Below are 25846 nucleotides of genomic sequence, written 5' to 3'. Positions count from 1 at the left end.
TGTGTAGGTCCAAAAAAAAAAAAAAAAGAAATTAATTTTAGATTAATTATTTGGGAAATAAATCTCTGACCCTTTTACTAAATATGTCAGAGGAGAGATTCCTAGAAATGGAATTAGGAGGTCAACACATGGCTCAGTGGCTTTCCAGAAAGGTCACCAAGCCACTGCCATCAGTGATGTGTGTGAGGACTCATCAGGCTTTAGCAGAGCCAGCACTGAGCATGACCACTTAAAGCTCTTTGCACTCAACAGGAAAATAGAGTATTTCCTGTGAATTTCAGAGTAGTTCTTTCCAAAATACCAACATGCCCCACCCCTGCTAAAAAAAACCTCCCATGGCTACCCAGTATATATATATATATATATATATATATATATTTTTTTTATTGGCACCAGGGATTGAACCCAGGGGTGTTTAACCACTGAGTCATATCCCCAGTCCTTTTTGTATTTCATTTAGAGACAGGGGCTCACTGAGTTGCTTAGGGTCTCAATAAATTGCTGAGGCTGGCTTTGAACTCGCTATCCTCCTGCCTCAGCCTCCTGAGCAGCTGGGATTACAGGCATGCGCCCCTAAACCCAGCCTTTAATTTTCTATTTTGATGATAGAGTCTTGCTTAAGTTGCTTAGGGCCTCACTAAGATGCTGAGGCTGGCCCCAAACTTGTGATCCTCCTGCTTCAGCCTCCTGAGTCTCTGGGATTACAGGCTGCCTCACCATGTGGCTCCTTGGCTATTTTTGAAACCCACTAGGTGAGCTCTTTCCCCTCCAAGCCTTTGCCCAGGCTTCCCACTGGGCTTAGATGCAGGTGTTTACTTGGCTGACCCTTCTCCGCCCAGCCTGATTCACACCCCATAGGGGTCCTTAGGAGAGAGAGAGAATTTTTAATATTTGTTTTTTAGTTTTCGGCAGACACAACATCTTTGTTTGTATGTGGTGCTGAGGATCGAACCCGGGCGGCACACATGACAGGCGAGCGCACTACCGCTTGAGCCACATCCCCAGCCCCTTCACTTCACTTTTACTGGGTGGCCTTGGAAAAGTTATTTAACCTCTCTGTGCCTGTTACCTCAACTGCAAAATGGCAGTAAGAACAGCCACCTCACTGAGTTATAAGGGTACAGAACTCTCTGGCCCTTGAGAAATGTGGCTATATGTTAGCTACTATTCTTGTCACTCAAAGCTGTCTCCTCCCAGATCTGGCCCATTACCCATGGGAAACAGCCAGATTGCTGTCGCTGCTCTTATTCCCTCATTGCTTGTTAAATGTCTCAGCCTGTTTTTCTCATCTGAGGGAAGCTAATTCCCCATCCCTGCTTCACAGACTCATGTGAGGATTGGAAGAGTGACAGGTGTCCTTGCTTAGGCTGACCACTTCCATAATGATCATCTCTCCCCTATGCTTGGGGCAGGAGCAGGATGGAAAGCTAAGAGCTCCGATTGATTTGTTGAGCACTTACAAAACTCCAAACCCTGGGCTGCGGCATTTCATGCCCCCTGCTGTGTGGCTGTCAAGGCCTGGGCAGGAAATGGAATCCAACCCAGAGGGTCAAGAGCTTCAGCAGAAGTTCTGGCAGGTGAAGAGGCCCAGCCATGCTGGGGAGGCACTGGGACCTCCAAGGCTGAAATGAAAACGGGAAAATCCCCTAGATGCCATCAGAGGGACAAGCTGCACCCAGGCCAGGAACCAGAACCGAGCCAGGGCAGGCACAGAGGCACTCTGCTCCACCTGTCTCCATCTCTCCCCACTCCCACCCATCTCCTGGGTGGGGTGCTGGACAGGAATCCAGCTGCAAGGGAACTTGAGGACCAGGCCCAGAAGTCAGCAGCGCCGGTTGGAAGGAGGGGACAGAGGAACAACAGGTGGGCAAGGGAGGATAATAGGCCCCAGGGGGCAGGATAATCCTCCCATCCCTCTCTTTGTCGCTGCGTTCCTGTTTTTCTGGTTCTGGGGAGTGAACCCAGGGCCCCCTGCGCGCAGACCAGTGCTCCACCACCCAGCTACGTCCCCAGACTTTCAAATCTCATTTTGAGACCGGGCCTCCCTCCCCAGCCACCTTTGAACCGCCATCCTCCTGCCTCCCCCAAACAAGTGGCTGTGGCTGGGGTTCCAGGGCAGTGCCGCCATCCCAGGCCCCAATCCATTTTGCAGATGGGCAGATGGCGGTGCGGAGACCTGCGGGGACTTGCCTGCCGTCAGGGAACTGGGAGATGGGGTTGGAGGGGAGGCTCGCAGGCCTCCGCGGCCAGGCTTCCCGCACAGCCCACCCCTGTCCCTGGGTGGCAGGTCGGGCATGGCCCGGAGTCCTGTCCCCAAGGCCGCCCTCACCCCTGGCAAGACTGAAGGCCTCGCCCCTTTTTCCTAGTCCCCCCTTTGGACCTCTCTTCCCGGCCTTCCGTCTGCCGTGCCCTCCCGGTCTCTCCCCGCGGGGGCTCCCTCTCCGCTCGCCATCCTCCCGCTCCGCTCTGCAGCTCCGCAGCCTCGACCCGGCGCCCCTCAGCCCCACCCCTTGCCCCGCGGGCCGCCCACGCTCGGCCACCCCGGGCCACCCCCGGCCACCCCCGGCCCGGGCTCCCCTCCCACCCCCGCGGCGCCCCCCGCGGCCCGGGCCCTCGCGTCCCCGCGGCGGCGGGCTGGGTGGCGGGCGCGGGGCGGGAGCAGGGCTGGCGCGGCGCCGGCCTGAGTCACACGCATGAGGCAGCGTGAGTCAGGCGCGGAGGGAAGTCCCTGCGGAAGGGGCTTTCGGAGCCGCAGTGGAGTCGCAGGAAAGAGAAAGTGTCCGAAATGCTCCTTTGACACAGTGACCTTGTGTGAGCCCGAGCCCTACACACCCCTCGCCCACGGCCTCCCCGCAAACCACTGCACCCACGCCCCGCGCCGCCGAGGCCGCGGCCGCCCGCCGCTCCCAGGTACGCGGCCCGCGGCCCGCAGGGCCAGGCGGGGCCCGTGCTGCCTCCGGGATGGCCGGAGAGGAACCCTGGAGGGTCCCAGCCGCCCTGTGCTCCGCAGCCCCAAAGCTCGGTCTTGCTCCCTCCCAGCTTCTCAAAGGTGCAGTGAGTGCCCCCCAGCCGGCATGGTCCCCTGCGACCAGATCGCAAGCCCGCGATGGGTGTCAAGGACCCCTTGGGGTCTTCCCTGACACCCAATGGGGCCTTGTGGGGTGTGCCAGGAAGCTGACAACTTGCGGTCCCACAGAGTCCGGAGGACCAAGTATGAAGCTCTGCCACTTCGGACTCTTCCAGCCCTCTTAGGTTGTCCTGGAACCCATCAGTTTGATTCAATTACAGAAATATTTACCTACTAAGTGCCAGGCTCTTAAAAACCTGCCATATAGCTGGGTGCAATGGCCCTGTAAATCCCAGTGACTGGAGGCTGAGGCAGGAGAATTGCAAGTTGGAGGCCAGCCTCAGAATGTAGCCAGGCCCTATTTCAAAAAAGAAAAACAACAAGGGATGTAGCTCAGTGGTAAAGCACCCCTGGGTTAAATTCCAATATCGAAGCAAAAAAAAAACAAACAAACTGAACAAAAATGAAAACGAGAAAGTAAATAAAATATGTTATAATACCTGCCTTTCAAAGAGTAGGCCTTCTGTCTGGGTGGGTAAGGGAGACAATGATCAATAATAAATAAGCAAATTAGGTTTGGGGGTATAGCTCAATGGTGGAGCACTTTAGCATGCAGAGGCCCTGGGTTTCATCACCAGTACTTAAATAAATAAATAAGCAAATTATCTAGACCAGGGCTCTCCAAAATATAGAATGGGAGCCATGACTGTAATGTTAAGTATTCTAGTAGCCACCTTAAAAAGTAGAAGAAACACATGAAATAAATTTTAATAACAGATTCTATTTAATCCAATATATCCAGATATTACCATTTTGTTCTTATTATTTATTTACTCATATTCTTTGTTACTGGGAATTAAATTAAATCCTGGGGTGTTGTATCCCCAATCCTTTTAATTTGGGGGGGAAGTTACCTGGAATTGAACTCAGGGACACTTGGCCACTAAGCCACATCTTTGTATTTTATTTAGAGACAGGGTCTCACTGAATTGCTTAGCACCTCACTTTCACTGAGGCTGACTTTGAACTCATGATCCTTCTGTCTCAGCCTCCCGAGCTGCTGGGATTACAGGCCTGTACCGCCACTCCTGGCTCCCAAGGCTCCCAATCCTTTTAAGCCAGGGTCTCACTAAGTTGCCAGGGCTGGCCTCAAACTTGGGCTCCTTCTGCCTCAGCCTCCAGAGTTGCTGGCATTGCAGGTGTGCAGCACCAAGCCTAGCTTTCCTTTTTTTTTTTTGGTACTAAGCCTTCGAAATCCAGTGAGTACTTACACTTCCAGCAAACTGCAGTTCAGACTCACACTTCAAGTGCTTGGGCAGTGTGTATGCAGAAGGGGTAGCGCAGTGGTGACTCTGAGGAAGGGCTGTGTCATATAAGGAATGTAGAGTAGGTAAGGGGGTAGGAGAGTTCTGTGGGGTGGTGGGACCAGGCATACTGATTGGGGTAGGCAGGACAGTAGTCAGTGAAGGAACGGGAGCTGCAGACACCTGGAGCCAGGCTCCTCCACTGGCTGCAGCAAGCCCTTGACCTTGCTGAGCCCCTGAGGACTGAGGAGGGGCAGGTGCAATGTCATTGCATCCCACCTACCTACCTACCCAGCTGGTTAAAGTTGCAGGCAGGACACAGACTCCTAATCTCAGAGTCATGTCCCACTCTCGAGGCTTGATGGTCACCAAAGGCAGCCCTTGCCCAGGCCCTTCATTTTTATCCATTTCTAGCCAGGGCTACAGTGATAGATTGATAGATAGATAATTTTTTTCTTTTTTATGCCAGGGACTGAACCCAAGGCCACTTAACCACTGAGCCACATCCTCAGCCCTTTTTTTATTTTCTGTTTTGAGATAGGGTCTTGCTGAGTTTTGTTCAGGGTCTCAATATGTTGCTGAGACTGATCTCAAACTTGCGATCCTCCTGCCTTAGCCTCCCTGAACAATCCCTGGTTGCTGGGATTATGGGCATGCGCCACCACACCTGGTTTCCAATGAGATGTTTAATTAGTATTTTGAACTTTTTTTTTCCATTACTGGGAATTGAACCCAGGGCCTTGCACATGCCATCCTCAACTCATGTTTTGATCTTAAAAACATTGTAGATTTCCAGGGGACCAAGCCATCCACTTAAGATGGACCCAGGACAATGCCAAAGTGGGTGGGAACATCAGATACCAACCTTACTACACCTCTTTGGGAACTGGGAGAAAGATTAGCCCTGGTTTTCTGCCCAGATATCATCCTGCTCTCAAAGCCCCCCCGGCCAAGGCAAACTGCTGGAAAGGGTCACCTCTGAACTGTGGACATATCCCAGGAAGCGGTGGTGGAAGAGAGGACCCCAAGCCAAGAAGTTATTGTGGAGGGGCTTTGGATCTCTTTTATGCACCCCATCTCTGCAAACCTAAGGGATTTATGGTATCAATAACCAGCCTCTTCCTGGGGGACAGGCGCTTAGGACTAAGGCTGCTGAGAGGCTGGAGATGAGGGCGGGAGCACTCCAGAAAACCCAAGAGGCAGCAAGGCCTGGCCCTGGGATGTAGACCTGCCCTTGTTCCTCACCTAAGACTTGGGAACTGGCAGGGTACCGTGGATGGTGACCCAGAAACCTGGCTGTCAGCCGCTCCTGCCTGGCACTGCTCACAGCAACGGGAGTCCCTGGCAGCTGTCAGTGGAGCAGGCCCCTGGACTCTCTCACCCTAGCCCCGTCTCTCCAGGGCACCCAGATCCAGACCTGAGATGTCAGGCAGGGTTAGAGGATGTCCCAGCAAGGCTTAGCTCCCAGATTCACATGCCCAGCCCAGGCACTCAGGTCCCAGAGGGCCACAGACTGCTCATCCTAGAAAATAAGAAAACAAAGAGGCTGCCCACCTAATTTGCAGTGAGGACTGGGTTTTGGAGGACTTACTGCACCCCAGGATTTATGGAGTGAGGGTAGGGACTGGGTGAGCAGGGAGCAGACAAGGAAATTGAAGCCAGATTGGTGGGGAAGGGAATGCTGGTGGGCCCACCCTGCCGGCCCCGCCGCCATCTCCAAGACAGATTCCAGACCAGCGGGGCCTGCCCAGCCCCCTCCTCCGCTCTCCCTCCAGTGGCTTCCTCTCCTCCCCTCCCCCACTCCCCTCTCCCCCTCCCCCCAGCTACCCACTTCCTCCGCCCCTTCTCCAGCCCCTTTTGCTCCCATTCATCCATCCATTCACCAAACTTTTGCTGAGCGCCAAGGCCCCCTTGGGCCCTAAGGAGCAAGGCTTGCGGGTATGGAAAGGAACCAAACAAAGCCCCAGAGAATTCTCACAAATCTCTGGCATGGAGTTGGCCCCTCCCACACCTCTCTCCCCAGCTGCCAGGGGCCTGCACCTCCATCCACCCAGCTCTCAGTTCCATCGCCAGGCTTCAGCTTAGGGGAAGTGTGCAGGGCCCCAGGTGATACGTGGACTTCTGGGACGTCCTCCCAGGTTGGAGACCTCAGAAGCACACTCTCAGACCTAAGAAAGTCATGGGGTGAGAATCCAGGGTGGCCTGGACTCCTGGACCCAGGTCTCCTCAGTCTGATTGGCAGCTCAGTAGGGGCTTTCAGCTTCCAGAGGTAGAAGGGACCAGGCCAGAACCTGGGCTTGTCGGGCTGAGGGGCCATCCCATGACTGGTGATGGAGAACCGGCAGGCCTGAGGCACAGGGCAGCCAGCCTTTCCTGTGGGCATCACAGGACCCACTCCCACTGGGCTTGGAGAGCAGTCAAGAAACACAGACGAGAAGGTGAGAGGCCATAGAGAGCCCCATTTAGGTTGTGGAGAATTGAGCACATAGATAGATGTGGCTTTGAAGAATCCCCTGCTCCCAGATGGGTTCCACGGGCGGGAGCAGGTAGCTAAATTTCACACTCTAAAGCTGGCTCAGGAGCTGCCATGGACTTCTGGCCCTGGGTCAGGACCTAGGAAGGCCAACCCAGCCCAGGGACTCTCGCGGGACTCCAGAAAATGACCCCAGCACCCACTAGACCACAGGGTCACTGCATGCTGTCCCGCAGTCCCATTCTAACACACTGTGTGTTGGTCGGTGTAACCAATGTCAGACTCTCGCTTTCACGGGCCCCAAGGCTTTCAAGCTTGACTATTCCCAGTCACCCCCTCCCCATAGGAGGGAGCAATGTTTTGGGGGCATTTGACCTGCAGGGCCTGGCACACCGGGTGGGTTCCTGGACACTGTCAATCAGTTAGGCTCCCTAGTGAGCTGCCACCAGTGCTCGGCACCACAGTGAACTGCCAATCCCTTAAGCCTAAGGGACAAGGTATTTGACAAGCGGCTACCAGCTCCTCAGGATAAACCTGGGACAAAGGGGAAAAACAACAACAGTTTTCTACAACTGGCGACAAACTAGAACACTACAAGCAGAAGAGCACATGAAGACCATGCTGAACCTCGGGATGCAAAAACTAAGGTCTCCACAGGGGACACACACGATACCTTTTCACCTGTCTGAGGCCTGACCACCCTGTCACATGATGCCATCTGACTGCTGCCATGTGCCCTCGCCTGGCTTGAGGTTGGGGGACAGATGCCCCAGGGTTTGGCCTTTGTGGGTAACAGAAACTACTTGGCCTAATTATTCTTCATTCAACACATTTTTGAGGTCTGAACACTGTGCTAGGTCCCAGGCTCAGTGAACACACAAGATAAAATTGACAGCTGTCTCAACCTGACGGAGCTGGCGTTCCAGTGGAGAGAATTAGAAAATATCAGACATACCATTTATTATTGATAATGATTAAATAATTATATAGTATATTAGAAATTGATATGTTCTGGGAAAAGAAATAAAACATGTAAAGCCGATGTGATCCTGTAGAGAGAGACATTCAATTTTAAATAGTGAAGACAAGTAATATTGAACAGAGACCTGATGGCCATGAGACAGCAAGCCCTGGAGATGACTGGGAGAGCATACCAGGCAGAGGGAACCACAGGTGCAAAGGCCCTGAGGTAATCTCAAGCCTGGCAGGTCTGGGGAAGCCCAAGGCCAAAGCAGAGCGAGCAGGAGGTAGGAGATGGGCAGGAGACAGATGGCAGGGCCTTGTTGGCCTTTGTTTTTGGTCTCTAAGATGGGAGCCCCTGGAGGGTTTTGAGCACAGCAGGAAACTACTTTACATTTCAGGTAGAGAGATTCAGTATTGGGAATTAGAGGCTTACAAAACTGTTGGAAGAACTGGAGGAGCCGGCTCCAGGCCTGACCTCCTGGAACAACAGGACTGAGCTCTTGGCCTCTGCCCCAGTGATGGGGTAGGGTGTCAGGAAGCCCCACAGTAGGGCTGAGTTGTGATCTAGGAATAGGAGGCCTTTCTCTCAGCTCTGACCAAAGTCCAAAACTAGTGACTGGATGATGCTGAATGTGCTGTTGAATCTCCACAGCCCACATGACAATATTTCCAAACTACCATGACAGTCACACCTCCACGCCCAAACCCCTGCCAGACACTGCTGTTCCTACCTGTCTGCTTCCTGGGCCTCCTGCAATATGTCCTGGGTCCCTGCCCTAGGCTTCCCCAGGCCCCCTTACAGTTACACTGCATGGTGAAATTGTCCATGTTCTTGTCTACCCCCACCCCAGAGGAAACCCCTTGAGGACAGGAATGTAGCTACTCCATTCAAAGCCACACACCAGATCAATCTGGTCAGGCTGGGAGAAGGCAACAAACCAGCCAGCCTGGGAGTAGAGGGACAGGAAGAGGCAGAATCCTAAGCTACTTAACTACCCAAGACTCAGCTGTCCCTTTTGTTTGTTTGCATCCTGGCTCTGCTACCCAGGGTCTTGCACATGCCAGACAAGCACTCTACCACTGACCCACATTCTCAGCCTTGAGGTTGTTTTCTTTTTATACCAGGGAGTGAGCTCAGGAGCACTCTGCTGAGCCACATCCCCAACCCTACTTTGTATTTTATTTAGGGACAAGGTCTCATTGAGTTGCTTAGCACCTTGCTGTTGCTGAGGCTGGCTTTGAATTCGTGATCCTCCTGAGCCGCTGGGATTACAGGTGTGTGCCACCGTGCCCAGCTAGCCCTTCAGTTTTAACACCCGTAAAACAGGCACTAGCATTCCTGATGGTAAGGGTGTTGAGGGATCTGGGAGAACGTTATGCTTTTGCAAACTCCACCTCCAGTTTTTTTTTTTTTTCCCCCTGAGGCTGGATAAAAACTGTGTTTCCCTGGAGATCCAGCCCTGAAGAGGAAAAATGATAAAACCCACGGTGACCTGGGCAGTGCAGGGTGGGTGGCCAGCTCACATCAGGGAAGCAGAAAGGTGCCTGCTTCCCGGGCCCTCCTTTACTTGAGAGTTTTTCCCTCGAAAGTTGGAACCCGAAGAGGCCCTCCTCCCACTCTAGGCCTGCCAGGCTTCCTGGCAGCAGAGCTTGTGGTCAGCAGGGCCTGGAGGCCTGATCCTGCCAGATGACCAGATGCACTAGTAGCTGGGTGGCTCTCCAGAAGAGTGGTCAAACACTGTGTGCCAGGGTGACCCTACCTCTTGGCTTGCTTGGGTCAGTCCCAGTTGCTATGGGCCAGATCAAGTTTATGCCCGTTGTCTGCTCCTAACTATTAATAGTGCTCCTTTCACTCTGAAGTGTCTTGCTTGTCTGCTAAAGCTGAGCATGCATATCCTGTGATCCAGTAACTCCTCTCCTAGGCATGTACCCAACAGAAATTTGCACATCTACTCACCAGGAATATTCTAGAACACTCATTGCAGCACTATTTCCAATAGTCTCAAACCAGAAATTATCCAAGTGCCCTTCAACAGAATGCATAAATAAGTTGTGGAACATTCACACCATGTAACTATGCAGTCATGAGGATGTGCATTCTGAAGCCACATGCGATGGGATGGATGAATTTCACAGATGCAACGCTGAACAAAGGAAACTGAGGAAAGTACGCAGTGCCTGGCTCCATCCCCACGGGGACATACACGGATGTGAGAATGGTAACATGCAGGGGCCACAGACCTATTGATCTGGGTACTAGTGACACAAAAGGGTTCACTTTGTAAAACTACATCAAGTTCAACACTTATGAGTGTTTTCTGCTTGTATAGATTTTACCAGTAAAAGTTTTACTTTTTACTTTACTGATCTGGACAACAGGTTAGATGGATACCTAACCCTCCCCTCCACCACCCTTCCCATCTACTTCCGGTTCGCCTAGACCCCTAGAACACCAACACACCTTACCACCTAGCCACACAACAGAACCTCTGCACCTGCCCTCCCATGTAGTCTAAAAAATGAGCTACCTCAGCTGTCCTGAAATAAAGTTGACCTGAACTCCCTCCCCATTCCCCACACATTCTTGTTGGTTTGCCAGGCTGTCCTTGAGAGTAATGTGTAAGTCAACTCCAATCACTGGAAAATGTTTCCTGGGAGAAGACTGGTTCTGATGGCAATTCCTCTGGGACCCCTCAGGCCTTGGCCAACCAGCTGATGTCCCAGGCCTGGAACAGCTCCCTCTCCCCGTGGTGTGTCCTTCCCACCCCAGCCATCCAAATCCCAGGAAGGCCTGCTCAAGCCCATCTTTCTCTACCTTTTGGAGCTCCAACCCTCTTTCTTTAAGCATCTGCCTCCCCCACTTTTCAAGTTTCAAAAATAGGACTTTGCTTTATTCATTGGCTGTACCCCAAGAGTTGGGACTAGCTCCTGGTTACACAGTAGTCACTCAATGTTTTCAGCCTCATGGCAGTTCCTGGGTTGTTATGCAGCTTTCTCTTGGTGTATTCCCGGTCCTGATTCCTCTACTCGGGAAATTCGGGAAATCCGCTGGGACTCATTCATCTTTTTACCCCCACCACTCACCCTTCTGTTCAAGAGGAAGCAAGGAAAGGAAGTGAATCCGGGGCATTTGCATCCAGAAAGCCTGAAGGTGGGGGTCAGTGGGTAGAGTTATTTGGATTTCAAGGGTGTGGGTAATCCTGGAGAGGAACAAGCTACTATATTTATTTGCCTACGAATTTATTTATACCTGCGCCTTCTTCCAGAGAGGGTTTGAGGTGGCTTACAAAAATACACACAATGCAAGGTAGAAAACAAGTCGGTGAGCAAAATCAGGACGAGGGGAAAAACAGAACCACGTCGGCTGGCTAAAAGCGGGCCCAGAAGTTGGCCAAGCTTTCCCACAACCCGCTCGGGGCGGAGGACCCTTCCTCCTGCCCAAGCTCCTCCTGGGGAGGGCCACGCGTCCCGTCCGGATAGGGGGCTGCCTCGCGGTCAGCGGCATCTGCAGAAAGGGGCTGACGAAACCCAGGCGGCCGCCAGCCCCAGAGCCCCGGCCTAGGAGCCTACGCGGCCTCAGGGAGGGCTCTGTCGAAGGGCGCCCGGCGCTGGGGCACATGCTCGGGCCCGCACCTGGGCGCCCGGGTTGCTGCCTAGGGCCTGCGACCTGGGACAGGGTGTGGCAGGGGCGGAAGGTTCTCTTTCCCACTCAGTCCTGCAAAGGTGCCGCGGATCGCAACTTGAGAGCCCTCCAGCTAACTCCGCTCGCGGCCTACTAAGCGCGCGCTCGGCGCGCGGGGCACAAAGATGGAAGGAGCAGCGCGCTTCCACCCCGCCCCACCCCCAGCGCTCCAGACAAAGGGGCAGCCGCCCCTCCCCCACCGCCCTCCTCTCCCCTCCTCGCTGGCCGCCCTTCGGTGACTTCCTCTCCCTCCAGGACCGGCCCCAGGTCTCCTCAGGAACTGCCTTTCACCTGGGCGTGGGGCGGGAGCAGCGCGCGGAGGCCGGCCGCCCCAGGCCCGTGCCCTCCCCTTTGAACCCACTCTGGGCCTCCAGCGCCTTCCCGCCCGGGCGCCCGCGCCCCGCCCCCACCGGCCGAGCACGTGCTGCCCCGCGCCCAGAGCGCCATCCCGCCGGCCCGGTGGGGGCTGGGCCCGGCTGCCCGCCCCGCTCCCCACCCCCACCGGAAACATTCCTGAGGCATTCCTGAAACTTGGAGGCCCGGCCCCTCGAGTTCCCCACCCCGCCTCCACGCCGGGCGCTGGGTTTGCCTGGCGTAGCCCCTCCACCGGCTCGCCCCTGAGGAGGGGGCTGGACCAGGGCCTCGGCTGACCGGGGAGGAAGAAGGGGAGCCCTGAAAAACATGAGTCACAGCCCTGTGTCACTGGGCCGCATTGCTATTCCCTGCATCACAGGAGGTGTGGAAGGCCGCCTCAGGGACCAGGCGCAGGGAGGTGCACCGGGAGGGCCCGGGCCGGCCTGCAGGGCGCGCCTCTCGGCTGCGCCTTCTTCCCCCACCGCCCTCCCCGCCATCTTCCCACTTTGGCTTCCTCCTCGCTCCGTGCAACAAGTCTTTGTTGAACCAGGCGCCAAGCGGGCCAAGGCCCGGCGGATATGGTGTGCGTCAACTCAGCCCCTGCCCTCAAAGCGCTTCCAGGCGGCCTCTGACCCGCCCTTTACTTTTTAAAAAGTCGCCGTGGAGGGGATCAGGGTCCGAAGTGGGACCGCGTGTCTCCAGAACCCCATCCAGGTCACCTAGAAGGGTAACTCCTCCCTCTGGGCTACCTGTAGCTAAAGGGCCAATCGTTTGTTTCGCTTGAAGGCTGCACCTTGATTACGGCTCACTTGCGGCCGTTAATAAATTTAAACACTTAGCATTTCCCGAGTTTCACGTCGGAATTTCACAAGACTTGTATTTCACCCGCCAACCACACGCGGGTTGACGCCGAAACGCACATGCTGACACCTGTCCGCCCAAGGGAAATCTATGAGCCGTCGATCTAGGCGAAAGGGGCGGCGAGTAGGCCGCGGAATTCTCCAAGTGGCGCGTTTATCTCCACCCCCTCCGCCCGCGTGGACCCCCGGAGGCGCGAGCGCCCGCCCACACCCACGCGCCATGCGGGGGTCGGGCCCACACGCCCGGAACGACCCCAGAGGTGACTGACCCGGGACCCCATTCCAGGCAGGAAGCACGCCCCCGTCAACCCCCACCCACGAGAAAAGCTCCTTCGAGACTCCTCGTCGCCCGCTCCCGTATTTCCTCGCCCGGGACTGTGGGAGTGGGCCGTGGACTCGGGCTGCCGGTCCAGGCCTCCCGCGCAGGCCAGCCCACGGACAGCACCCACCCGCGCGCGGCGGCGGCTGGCGGGCGGCCGCCCTTTTAAATCCCCGGGCTCATTTGCATGGCCCCGCCCACCCCAGTGACACGGCTGGCGCGGGCGGGCCCGTCCCCCCTGCCCCTGGGTCGCTCTTTTTTAAGCTCCCCTGAGCCGGGGCTGCGCTCCTCTAATTGGGACTCCGAGCCGGGGCTATTTCTGGCGCTGGCGCGGCTCCAAGAAGGCGTGAGTTCGCGGCCGCTCCGGTGGCTTCTTTTTTTTATATCTATAATTTAATTAAATTATTTATTTATTGAGGCCGCGCACGGGCCGTGCCCAGCTTCCTGCCCCTCGCCATCCTCTGGGGGAGGGGGGATATTTTTGTCCCCCCGCCTGGATGTGACATATAAATACCCCGCGGGGGCCTTGGCGGCGAGCACGCGGCGGCGGCGGTCTCTGAGCGCCTCTGCCCTCTCTCCCGGTTTCAGATCCGCATTTGCTAGCAGCGGCGGCGGCGGCGGCGGCGGAGCCAGGCCGGTCCTCAGCGCCCAGCACCGTCGCTCCCGGCAGCCCGGAGCGCGCACCGCAGGCCGGCAGCCGAGCTCGCGGTGAGTCGTCCCCGGGGCCCGCGGCGGCGGCGGCCGAGGGGGGCGCCCGCGCCCCCGCCCGCACGCCGCCCCTCCTGCGAGCCGCCCGGGGCTGCAGCGCGCGCCGCCGGCTTTATTCCCAGGCCCGGGCGGCGCGATCCGCCGGCGGGGAGGGCCGCGCGGCGCGGGGGCGGGCGGCGGGGCCCGGCGGCGCGGGGAGAACGCCCGCACCGGGTCCCCAGCGCCGCGGGCGCCCTGCGGGGGGCGGGGACCCGGGAAAGGCGCGCGGTGGGGGAGGGGGTTGCGCGGCTGCAGCGGGCGCGAGTTGTGCACCCAGCGGAGCCCGGTGCACCTCGCGCGGCCGCCGCTCCCGCCCGAGCCCGGGCCGGGTGGGGGGCGGGGAGAGGCACGGGCTGCGGCGCAGTGGGCGAGCGGGGGGTCGAGCGCCCCCCGCATCCTGGGGAAGTTCTCGAAGTGAGGGGGAGGGGCGGGAGCCCCGAGATTCGGCTCTGCCCTCTCTCGGCCTTTCTCCCCGGGGCCGCTCCGCAGATGAGGCCGGATCGCGGGCCTGAGCTTGGGGCTTCACCCCGACCCTACCTCTGGCCCGGCCCGCGCCTCTTCAGCCCCCAGGGCCCTCCGCCCCCACAAACTGGTTTCTCTGCTTTGCTGGGCTCTGTTGGAACTAGTCCCTTTGACTCCCCGTTTCTGTTTTTTTTTTCTGGGGTTTTATTTTTCGGGAAAGGTAGGGAGGAGAGGGGGTTTTCTTCCTCTAGCGCGCGCCAGGTTTCCTGCCCCAAGGCGGGCTTGGGTGCCCCCTCTGGCAGGAAGTGGGGCCGGGTGCACCCGCGTGGCGGTGCATGCGGTCGGGGTGCGCTGGTTTCCCGCGCCTGCAGGAATGGCCTGCGCCCCTCCCCCCGCGCGCCCTAGCTCCTAGTCCGGCTGGCCGGCGGTTGTAGGCCGGCTGCAGACACTAGCAGAGTCACCCAGGGTCGGTCTGGAGCTGGGGGCAATCGAGTTTTAACTAGCTGCTAGGCCCTGTACAAAGTGGCGGACTGGAAGGGCCACTGAGAACCTACTCCATCCTTCTCGCCAACTTGCTGTGTGACCTTGGGCCACTCATCGGGCTTCTCTGGGCCACTTTTTTTTTCCTGGAAAATAATGGAGCTGCCAGATTTTTTCTGAATTATTTTTGCAGAATTCTAATCATTTAAGGGCCACACACACTGCACGTTGTATGGAGGAGATAGGTTTAAGGCTCAGAAGGGCTTATTACAAACAGGGATTGGTATTGGGCCCGAAATGTGGCTTCTCCAAGCCAGGCCTCCCTGATGTTCAGAAACAGGTGGAAAAGACAAGCCTTCCTTGGCCTCATTATTAATGACAGGGCCTGCCTCCTTCATTCAGTGGGGACCTAACTGAAAGGTGGGAGTGGGTGAATTAAGGGGTCCCTTATAGTCAGAGGTGGGTAGAGAAACCAGACAGCATGAGAGCTTCCAGAGAGACTGGTTCCCCACCTGAACCCCCTCTGAGAGGGCCTGAGGCAGACCTCATGTGAGGTCAGCACTCATTTAGCTGATTAATTTTGATGTTTAGTTTGAGGGGGGACCTGTGGTGTAATGTGAGATCCTAATCACTGCCTGTAATTACAGAGCAGAGCAAGCCACTAATGATGGAGCAGGATAAATCACCAACCACCCTGTTTAAAAGGGTCTCCCAGTCTGAAATATTATAAAATAGAATGATTACCAAAGTCCTGCCATCTGCAGGGTCTCTAAGTGCTCGAGAGTGGGGTCGGAGCCCTTCAAAAATCAAGTTTCCAAAAATGTTTTCTTGTCATTGGGTTAAAATTGGAAATTGCCTCAATCTGAAAAGAGAAAAGAAACATCTTCAAAAAGTTTAGTTCTCACTGTGGTGAGTGAGATGTCTTTCCATCCAAGTCTCTTTAAATACTGCCTGGTTCAGCCTCAGCAGTCTGGAAAGATCTGGGGGTAGGGTGTTGAGGCAGGTGCTGCCTTGTGCCCATCTTACAGATGGGCAGACTTTCAGAAGTGGGGCCACTTGTGCCCACCCCTAACCAAGGACAGGTTGGTAGAGATATAGGTCTCCCAGGAAGGGTCCATTCTGGAGTCCCACCCCTCCTGTAAGTGAGCCCCATCTGTCTCCAGGTGGGCCAGGTTGGGGGGAGAGGACATCCCCAGCTCCTTTCCCTCACCCTCTGCACATTCAGCCATTTCCTCTCTCCCTCAGTTGTCTCCATCTCTGAATCCTTTAGAGTTTGCCCTGGGAGAGAGCAGAGAGAACTGGCTGGTTGACATCCCCACACTCTGATTGGCCCTTCTTAGCATCTGGTCCTCAGGCTTGGGACCTTGCCAGATAGGCAGTGTCAGTGCAGGGGCAGGGGGATGACATTCATGGCTGCAGATACCACGGTTTCTTTTTTTCCACTTGACTTTTTACTCCCCTCAGAACTGCCTAGGCATGGTTTTCACAAGAGAGAGCAGCAGCTGCTGACAAGAGGGAGGGGTCCTTGGCAGTTTGTGGGATCCCATTTTCCCCTCACCTTTGTCCTTGGGCTGCCTTACCAGGTCTGGGCTGGCAGCACCTCATGGCACCACCCCTGTGGCTGCAGGACAACAAAGAACCCTTCTAAAAAAAGATAAGGAGCTGATTAGAACCAACGGCACTGCTCCACCCCTCCACTCCGTGGTAGCATGTATGGGATGGGCAGCACCTTCTGTCTAGGGTAGGGTCGGAGTCCTGGGGTCCACTGGAAGCAGGCGGTTCCTGCAGTGTGTCCAGGGTGGGGGTGGTGAGAGGTAGAAGATTGCTGAAGCTGATGTTTTGTTTAAGATTTACTTTTTCTGTCTCCAGCATCCCAGCCTTGCTCTTCATCTGCTCCATAGTGAAGGAAGATGAGTGAGTCAAGCTCAAAGTCCAGCCAGCCCTTGGCCTCCAAGCAGGAAAAGGATGGTACTGAGAAGCGAGGCCGGGGCAGGCCGCGCAAGCAGCCTCCGGTGAGTCCCGGGACAGCGCTGGTAGGGAGTCAGGTGGGTGTCCAAAACTTTGCCTCGATTTACCCTTTGGGGCTAGGGAGGTGCTTGGTGGCTCGGTAAGTGTGGACATGGCATGGAAGGGTCCAGAATCATGCCTGCATGTCTGTGTGCTCATAACTTGTACGACGACTGTATAATCAGATCCTTCAGACATCCCAGGAGAGTGTCCTGGGGCCTGAGGAACTCAAGATAAGGTGGTTTTAAAGCCAGTGCCAGAAATCCAGGCCAGAAACAACCCAGTGGTCTACACAGAGGTCAGTGATTTATCTCCCAGGGTTTTAATCATAAGATTCAGTGCATATAAGATTACTCCTTGTCAATTTGCTGTGTACAAGTTTCTATACACTGTCAATTTTTGTCCATTTCAGGCCCATAATGAATTCCTGGGCCAGCACCTATTCGCAGGCCACAATTTAAGTAGTCCTCAGGTGGGCTTTGTCCCTGGCTCTGAAAACATTAATGAGGCCCAAGAAATTGAAGGTGTTGGGTAATTAGTGGCAGTAACCTTGGTGCTGCTACCCTATAATGTCCCATAGTGAGGTGGGGTGACTGCTGGCAGTGTTAGGCACCCTAGGGAATGTGGCCACCTGTTAATGTGGCAGAGATCTTGTCACAGGAAGGAAGCTGTCTCCCAAGCAAGGGATGGTTGTTGAAGCCTAGTTACTTCCTCTTCCTGAGGAACAGAAGAATTGAAGTTGGCCTCGTCCCTTCAGCACGAGGCAGGTTGTTACACCTGCAGGTCTTCCCAGCTGTAGCCAGGGAGTCTCAGGAGACTATGAATTAAGAAAGAGTCTGCTGGGTGCAGTGGCACGCCTATAGTCCCAGTGGCTCGGGAGGCTGAGACAGGAGGATCGAGAGTTCAAAGCCAGCCTTAGCAATAAGGAGGTACTGAGCAACTCAGACCCTGTCTCTAAGTAAAATACAAAATAGGGCTGGGGATGTGGCTCAGTGGCAGAGTGCCCCTGAGTTCAATCCCTGGTACCCAAAGAGAAAGAGTCTTGATTGTGTGGTGAATTCAGCACCTTCAGGACAGGGTGCTGGACTCATCCTCTTAGCCCAGCCCCTTTGCCTCCCTTATTCCACCTTTTGGCAGAGGTCGGGGGTTACAGGGCCATGCTTATAAAGGGCCCCTGGAGCTGCCCCTAAGAGTGTCCTTCTATGTGTTATGCAGAAGCTTTTTATTTTGTCTTGGGCTTTTAAAATTCAGCAACAGTGGTAGGGATCTCTGGAGTCTAGGCATAATTTCTCTAGGAGTCTCCCCAGTTTTCAGCATATCTTATGGGAGAAAGGTGATAATGATCAAGGCCAGTGCCAAATATTTGCCTCATATTGATTTGGTTTTATGACCTCCTGTAGGGTGGAGGCTGAGGCTCCAACATTAAGTATTTTGCCCAAGATCAGGAGCAGGACCATCTAAGAGTTTCTTCCTGCCCATGGCATCTTTCCCAGAGGTCTTCTGGCTTCTTGTCATTTCATTGTCCCAGAAACCTCCAGGGAAGAAAGTGGTGGTGGGGGGGGGGAGTGGAGGGCTTTGAAAAATGGTCACATTGAGGCCCTGAATCCTGAAGGGCTGGCCTCCGTCTGGCCTCCGTCTGGCCTCCTGCCAGCCTCCTGCCTTGGTTCTGTTTGACTGGGTCAGGAATTTTCTTGCTAACTTAACCCTGCTGGGTGGGGCACAGGGGTGTCTTCTGAAGGGGCTTGGACAGACAGGTGGTGGCTATGACCCTGACTGCCTCCTTCTATCTCTGCAGAAGGAACCCAGCGAAGTGCCAACACCCAAGAGACCTCGGGGCCGACCAAAGGGGAGCAAAAACAAGGGCGCTGCCAAGACCCGGGTGAGGCTTGAGGGGAAATAGCCCCACCTGGGCCACTGGAGAGAGGCCCCTCTGGTTTTTCATGGGCACATCTATCTGTAGGGAGGCTGGGAAGAGACTGCTTGTCCTGATTCTTCACCCCACCCCATCCTGGTACATAGTGGGTGGTGGGTCTTTGCTAAGCGTGGGAAGCAGGGTCATGACTGAGGTCTCTTCTGTGGCCTTGGCCCTGTCACTGATGGTGGGGAAATCAAGTCAGAAGTTTGGGTGGCTTTCCAGTCTGGAGAAAGGTGGCGATATGGGGAGAGTAAAGGGCTTCTTCCAGCCCCTGGCCAAGAATGTCCCCTTCACCCTTGGGGTCCCTGGAGCCCAAAGAGGTGGGGATAAGCAGGGAAGGCCAGATTCCCAGTGGCATGAGCCTTTCAGAAGGGTTGTTTTGTGTTTTATTTTTTCTGAGACACGACTCATATCCTCTGAGTCACAGGTGGAGGAGGGGGCAGGGGGTGTGTGTGTATGTTGGGTGGGGGGCAAGTGTGGCTGGCCAGTCATCAGCAGCTGGACTTGGGTGGGCCTTTGGGGTGAGTCCTGGGTTGCCCTGAGCACAGTGGGTAGTTCTGTACCTCCCTTTCCTCTCCTCACTAATGGGCACTGGGCACTGAGTGGGGGCTTCCTAGCATTTTTTTACTTACGGGATATTTTCTCTGACCCTCCAGAAAACCACCACAGCTCCAGGGAGGAAACCCAGGGGCAGACCTAAGAAACTGGTAGGTGTTCTTGCTTCAGTGGCTCATTTTGGGGTGGGGGTTAAGAATTCAGTGTCTAGTTTTGTGCACCAACTCTTGTCCCTGACCTGCAGCAACAGGAATGCCAGGACATGACACATGTCCACATAGATCCAGAGAAGGGAAGGGGTTTGCCAGGGTTTTTATAGGACTGTGCCCATGAGGAGTGGTCGCCCACACATTCTGCAGCCTCTTTGCTCCTAGCATAGACTTTGGGAGTCATCTAGTTGATGCTAAAGAAAAGCCGCGGGGGGGTACTAGGATGTTCTTGGAAAGAGCAAAAATGGCAAAGCAGCTCAGCTCAGCCCTGCTAGTTCCAGGCTGGTTGGGAGTTACACTGTGACCCCACCTCCCCTCATGGGGAGGCACCATTCATTTCTGGGCTCCAGGTAGCTGGTGGCAGGCTGTCCCGAGGAGTGCACAGTCTCCTCTGTTCCTCGCCCTTTCCTACCCTTCACCTGCCCCTCCACTCCCAAGGCACTCATTGCTAGAGCTGGGCCATGGGGTAGGGGAGGCTTAGGGGGCACTCTTGGCTAGGCCCCAGGAGTGAGTAACAGGAAACAAGTTGTTTTGGAGTCTGTGCCTGGCACAGGGGCTGCGGGCCCTGTGGTGTCGCAGCATTCCCGCCCAGTGAGTGAGCCCAGGCAGCCTGCGCTTCCCCTTCCTCCCCACCCTGGGCCGGGGTCAGCCTTTGGCCACTCAGGACTCGGGCCCAGCTCCACAGTTCAGGGCCTGCCCTGTGGGCCAAGGCCATCTTGTTTCTCTGCGCCCACCCCAGGGCTTGCCCTCTGCTGCCCCTTCCTGATTCCTCTCCCTCTCCAGGCTGCCTCTTCTCCCTCCTGGAGAGAGCCAGTCACTTCCTCTGCAGAGCCCTGCCCTCCCCTGGGCCGAGGGGCCTGGCTTTGGCTGTGTGTGAGCAGCATGTGTGTGTATTTTTTTTCCCCCTTTTAAATTCTTCATTTTTATGAATGAAACCCAGGGCTGGAGGTTGCTGAGTCACCCACACACTCAGCCCTGACTCATCTCCCTTCTGGAGAGCCTGGGAGTGCAGGGCGGGGTGGGGACGGCCTCTGGGATAGAGGAGGGGTCCAGACCCAGAGCTGCTCTGCCCACTTCTGCAGGAGAAGGAGGAAGAGGAGGGCATCTCGCAGGAGTCCTCTGAAGAGGAGCAGTGACCGCCCGTGCCGCCTGCTCCCTCCCCAAGGAGCAGCTTTCTTCTGGGACTGGACAGCTTCACTCCGCTCCCACCGCCCTCCCCTTCCCCCAGGCCCACTGACACCTCTGGCCCGCCACCCCCCCCCTGCGCCCTCCCCACTGCACACTACACAGCACACCAGCCGCTGCAGGGCCCCTGTGGTCCCATGGGAAGCAGTTTTCCTCTAGCCTCAGTCCCCAGCGACCCTTCCTGCCCCTGCCCCATGCACACACACTTGCCCTCCTGGACAAGGCTAACGTCCCACTTAGCCGCACCCTGCGCCTGCTAGTCCTTACCCACTTGGTGGGGACATTGCTATCTGGGCTCTTGGTTTGAGGGCCCCTTCTCTGCTCCACTGTTCCTTCTGACTTCCCATAGAGGGGCCTGGGAGGGCTCCCCTGGCCTTAAGGGGTCCAAACCCCATCTCATTCTGACATGCCCCCCTGCTGGACCTGCACTAGCAGGTGTAGCCAATGGGGAAGGGGTGCTGAGCCCCCAGCCAAACTTGTCAGGTGGAACTCCCCACTCTCTTCCCCACCTGAGCCCTGCACTAGGTTGGACAGCCCCTTTGGGGTATGGGAAAGGGGGCAGGAGTTGGAGCCCCTGTCCCCTATCACAGGCCCTACCACCTTGTTCTCACCCTGGGATCTGAGTATATAGTGCAGGGGTAGAGAAGAGTCATCTACTGCCCAGGTTCCCTGTGGCAGCCACCCAAGGCAGGCCAGGGGCTACTTGCCCATCCTTTGCTTCCACTCTCAGCTGTTGACCTTCCTATGAGGGGGCGCTATCAACAAGGAGCCTGCCCTGCCCAAGCTGCCTCCCCCTCCTTCCCAACCCCCATGGTTCTGGTTCCATCTTTTCCTCTGTTCACAAACTACCTCTGGACAGTTGTGTTGGTTTTTGTTCAATGTTTCATTCTTAGACATCAGTCACCTGCTGCTACCAGCGCCAGACGCTCATCCCCATGCCCTCCCCCCTGTTCCGACCATATTCCCCTCCCCAAGGTGTTCCTCAGGGGGAAGGGGCACTGGGGTGCAGCAGGCTGGGTTACCTACTACCCCAGTCCCAGGGAAGGTGGGGTCCTGCCCCTAGGATGCTGCAGCAGAGTGAGGAGGGGGGTCTGTTGACCGTGAAGGGTGTAGGGGCCACCTTCTCCCCTTGTTCTGTTGGGGAGAGGTTGGCCATTATTTGTCCCAGCCTGGGGCTCCCCTCTGGTTTCCTATTTGCAGTTACTTGAATAAAAAAATATCCTTTTCTGGACTAGAGTCATTCTGTAATGTGTGCCCCTATAGCCAGGGTAGAGGGGTGAGAAGCAAAGTTGGTACTTGGAAGGGCTCTCTCCGCCCTTAGGCCATTTCTGGGAGAAGAAATGGCAATGACAGGAGCTCCAGAGGTAATTTAAACCCTTCTTGAAGTCAAGTCAACCACACCCCTAGCCACAAAACATTTTATTTACAAAATATATATACTGAATACTATACATGTGGGTCCTGTAACCATGGAAACAATTCCAAATCCCTCCTGGGGGTTTGTGCCAAGGCCCAGTTCAGGCAGGTTAGAGAAAGCAAAGCTGTTCCCAGCCACAGTACCCCCAAAATGAGATCTGTCAGTGCCTGGGGGTGGGTGGGGTCAGCCCACAAAGGGCAAAGGGTCTAAAGGGAGCAAGATGATGGAGCAGTGGGGTGGGGTGAAGACCACAGGAGCCTGTAGGACTCTCAAGGCTGGAGGTCAGGGCCTGGAACCAGGTCATGTCTTGACATCAAGCAAGGGCATCCGCTTGTGCTGGTAGCCACTCTGCCAGCCATGTACAACCTGTGGGGGGAGACACTGAGGGCTGTCACTTGGAGGAGGTGCCCCACTGGGGAAGCCCAGGGCAGGATGGGGTCTAGTTTCAGGAGTATGAGGGACAGGATTGCTCTCTCATCTCCACCTGATTTCCCCTGCCCAAGAATGCTCACCTTAGGGTCTCCCACGTCAGAGAGGAGCTCCTGCTCAGCCTCGTGCAGCTCCTCAGCAGGGTCGTAGCTGTACATGGGTAGCAGGTGATGGCGGAGCCGGTCCACCCTGGAGAACAGGGCAGGGGCTCAGCCCAAGCCCCACCTTTACCCCCATCAAATACCTGACTGCTTGGGGCCACTCCCCCTCCCCCAGCCAGGGCATTTAAGTGGGTGTCCTGGACACAATGTGGCTGCAAAGGGGCCTCTCCCGGGTGAGTTGCATGAGGCAAGGAGAACAGACTTTCAGGCTTGGTTCAGACTGGCCGAGGGCGTTTTACCACTCACAGACAACTCAGATCCTATGGGAAGAAATATCAGACTGGGGTGGGGACACTCACCGCTTTTTCTTCTGCACATACATTACCTGTAACAGAGACACAGCACTGTGGAGGCTGCTGAGCCCAGGAAGGCCCACAGTGAGGAGGCCCAACTCCACACCCTTCACTCCCTCAGAAGGACAGCTAAGATGCTGTGTGCACCTGACCAGGCCCACCCAGCCCCTGCCTGGCCACAGGTGTGTCTATGTGTGCATGTGGGGGGCTCCTTACCACAGCCACCACCACCCCGACCAGGGTGATGAGGAAGAAAGGCCCCAACACATAGCCCACCATGGAGTCACTGTTGGCCTGGGGAGCATTGGGCACTGTGGTGTTACTCATGACATCAGCAGCAGGAGGGCTGGGTGGTCAGCATGGGCAGTGGTGCCTCGGGAGGGTGCCTCCACAGGGCTCCCTGGGGAGGAGGAAGGGAGGTTATCAATTGCTCCTACAGTGACATCCAAATTCCCAGCCCCTCCCCCAGAGCCCAAGATCTGCAAAAAACGCCCCAGGTCAAACCCTGGGATGAGGCATCCTCTACAAAAACACACTGTGTAATCCTCCAATGACTCTTGGCCAATCCTGGGTGGAAAGGGCACCAAAGGAAGGTCCAGATCCAGGATCTGTTTCCTGTCCAGCTCCTATCCCTAAGTCAGGGTGGGGCCCAGCTCAGATGCTGGATGAACATTTGGGAGTCTCAATTGTTGGGGAAAGGGTAGGTGCAGGTTTCCAGGTCCTGTCACGGACCTGGACATTGGGCTGTTAGCACCCATCCAGTGGAGCAAAATGGAGATCAGGTAAACAGGAGGGGTGGACTGCACCTAGAGGTGAGATGGGAGCATCTGAAGGGGCCTGCCTCAGTTCTGGTTCAGTCCCCACACTTCAGGCTACAGGCTCCATGCGTAGGCTCTATGTCCTTCTTAGCCCTGGTGTCACAAGAACCCGGACACCCCCTATCACCCCACTCAGTCTCATGTACCAGTGTGTGCACAGTGGATAGGGCTGGACCTTATCTTCGAGATGATGTCATCTCACTCCGTTCCCCACCCGGGACTCCTCCCAGGTCCCTCCCCTCCTGGCCAGGGTTGACAGGCGAAGTGGAGAGGGTCAGTCCCCATACACAGAAGCGAGAAGATCGTCTTGGAGCAGCTGCACCAAGATTGTCCAAGGTCCCTGACCCATGTTTGCCTGGGTCTCTATCAGAGGGCAAGGTAGAGCTCCCTGCCCCGTGTCCGTGGGGTATCAGGCTTGCCCATACCTAGCGACAGGCTCCGCCGTCCCAGACCGAGGAGGCACGCCAGGATGCGGAACGCATCAGGCCGCTCCTAGGATGCTGGCCAGCAGCGGCGGGCGGAAGGTAGTTCCCACCGTGCTGGGAGGCTCAGGCCGTGGGCGTGGAGTATTGGGGGAGCGTGGAGGGGCCGCCCCGCGCCTCGGCATCTTGGAATCCCGGCACCCTGACGTGTGGACCCGTGCCTGCACTCTGCAGCCCATCCAACCCTGCCATGCCTTACCTCCCGCCGCTGCAGCCCCGACAGGAACACCCAGGGTTGGCTCCCGGGCCCCGGAAGAGCCGGCGGGCGCGTGATCAAAGGACCCGGGGAGGTGGGCGGGGCCTCACCCCGGGGCGCAGCCAATCCGGTAGCGGAAGGCGAACTGCCCGAGCCTTCCGGAGCAGCCAATCCGGAGGCGGGGGTGGGCAGCGAGAAGGCGGGGACAGCGGGGCGTGCAGGGTCCACCCCGCGGCGGCAGGGGGCAGCCGAGGGCTGCGCAGCTGGGGGAGGAGATCACAGGGCTGCAGGCGGCTCGGGTGGTTCCCTCGCTTTCCGCGGGCGGGTCAGGGTTGGGCGCCTCGGTGCCGGAGAGTTGGAGTCGGAACTTGGGGGCGACGCCGGGGTCCGTCGCCCTCACCCTTCTGGTTGGAGCCCAGGCCTGGTGTCACGCCACGCGCTAGCCCAGACCCTTCACGACAGGACCCGGCGCCCGGCCCACAAGGCCTCCATCGGTGTTTGTTGACAGGCTCTTGGGCTGTGCTCAGCGGGTAGAGGCGGGGGCGTGGGTTACTTCCTGCCCAGCGGCGGGACTCAGGCCCACCCACCCTTTCTGTGTCCAGTCTTAGTGTCTGTGAAACAGGCTGTCGTGACGATTAAACGATGATTCAGAAAAGGAGCCTGGTTCATAGGCCGTGTCCTGAATGTTACATTCCTCTTGTTCTCCTCTTTCCTTCCTGTGTCTTAGGGGACACAGGCAGCTCAGGAATCTTGGGTTAAAGTTTTCATGGTCTGATGGTACACACTGGAGAAACCTGAGTAAGATTGGTGAAGTGTACCAATGTCAATATCCCAGCAACTCAGAAGGCTGAGGCAGGAGGATGGTAAGTTCAAAGCCAGCCTCAGCAACTTAGCGAGGCCCTAAGCAATCTAGCGAGACCCTAACTATTAAATAGAAAAAAAAGGGCTGGGAGTGTGGTTCCGTGGTTAAGTACCCATGGGTTCAATCCCAAACACCAGAGTCTACATTTACCTCAAATGTGTGTATACATACCTGTACATACCTATAACTAATTTATATATGCATTCAGTTTTGAACCAGAGCCTCCTCTTCCACCCCAAATCACAAGTGATCAGATTATTCTAGGCTTGATGTTGGGGGAGTCACCAAAGAATATCAAGTTTTTGGCATCTAAACCAGACTGAAGCCCTCTTGGGTCATCAGGTGGTAATGAGGATAAGGGATGGCCCGTGTCACCCTATTCTTGTCAGGGGAACCCTTAGGAGTGGGTGTGGAGTGCTGGGAACCACTCACCACTGGCTACCTGGCAACAGACATGGTGAGTGACTTGGTCTGAGCTGTCCTAGGTTTATTCAAGCCCCAGACAAGGCTGAATGAGGACAAGTCTTTGAGAGAGGCAGACCCACTGGGAACCACAGGGCAGATGGGCACTTTGACCTCTAGCCTGCCTGCAGACACCACTGTCAG

The 25846-nt window shown here is 56.1% G+C and overlaps 2 protein-coding genes across 4 annotated transcripts; one reads left to right on the top strand and one right to left on the bottom strand.

The window, feature by feature from the left end:
• Positions 1–13256: 13256 nt before the first annotated feature.
• On the top strand, positions 13257–20621 carry Hmga1 (high mobility group AT-hook 1). Of its 2 annotated transcripts, none has more exons than XM_027943518.3 (6): positions 13257–13368; positions 13611–13730; positions 16581–16723; positions 18514–18597; positions 19290–19340; positions 20480–20621. In XM_027943518.3, exons 3-6 carry the CDS (start codon positions 16622–16624, stop codon positions 20531–20533), a joined length of 291 nt encoding a protein of 96 aa, XP_027799319.1. In that variant the 5' UTR covers positions 13257–13368; positions 13611–13730; positions 16581–16621; the 3' UTR covers positions 20534–20621. The 2 variants fall into 2 exon arrangements, with proteins under 2 accessions (XP_027799319.1, XP_027799318.1); XM_027943517.2 differs by having other exon boundaries at positions 13258–13368; positions 16581–16756.
• A 1365-nt stretch (positions 20622–21986) lies between these two features.
• Positions 21987–24487, bottom strand: Smim29 (small integral membrane protein 29). 2 transcript variants are annotated; one of them, XM_027943520.3, is made up of 5 exons: positions 24382–24487; positions 23099–23282; positions 22889–22914; positions 22512–22617; positions 21987–22365 (listed from the first exon to the last, which is right to left on the bottom strand). In XM_027943520.3, exons 2-5 carry the CDS (start codon positions 23207–23209, stop codon positions 22300–22302), a joined length of 309 nt encoding a protein of 102 aa, XP_027799321.1. In that variant the 5' UTR covers positions 23210–23282; positions 24382–24487; the 3' UTR covers positions 21987–22299. The 2 variants fall into 2 exon arrangements, with proteins under 2 accessions (XP_027799321.1, XP_027799322.1); XM_027943521.3 differs by having other exon boundaries at positions 23159–23282.
• Positions 24488–25846: the final 1359 nt, after the last annotated feature.

Source organism: Marmota flaviventris, chromosome 6 (assembly GCF_047511675.1).
Source record: "Marmota flaviventris isolate mMarFla1 chromosome 6, mMarFla1.hap1, whole genome shotgun sequence".
NCBI lineage: Eukaryota > Metazoa > Chordata > Mammalia > Rodentia > Sciuridae > Marmota > Marmota flaviventris.
The sequence above is the reverse complement of the archived record's forward strand: the minus strand, read 5'-3'. Positions and strand labels throughout refer to the sequence as shown.

Coding starts and splice junctions, on each gene's coding strand:
- Smim29 (XM_027943520.3), bottom strand. CDS start 23,209: ATGAGTAACACCACAGTGCCCAATGCTCCCCAGGCCAACAGTGACTCC. Junction 22,915..23,098: donor TCGGGGTGGTGGTGGCTGTG/GTAAGGAGCCCC, acceptor TCTCTGTTACAG/GTAATGTATGTGCAGAAGAA. Junction 22,618..22,888: donor TATGTGCAGAAGAAAAAGCG/GTGAGTGTCCCC, acceptor CCTGTTCTCCAG/GGTGGACCGGCTCCGCCATC.
- Hmga1 (XM_027943517.2), top strand. CDS start 16,622: ATGAGTGAGTCAAGCTCAAAGTCCAGCCAGCCCTTGGCCTCCAAGCAG. Junction 16,757..18,513: donor CAGCGCTGGTAGGGAGTCAG/GTGGGTGTCCAA, acceptor CTATCTCTGCAG/AAGGAACCCAGCGAAGTGCC. Junction 19,341..20,479: donor GGGGCAGACCTAAGAAACTG/GTAGGTGTTCTT, acceptor CCACTTCTGCAG/GAGAAGGAGGAAGAGGAGGG.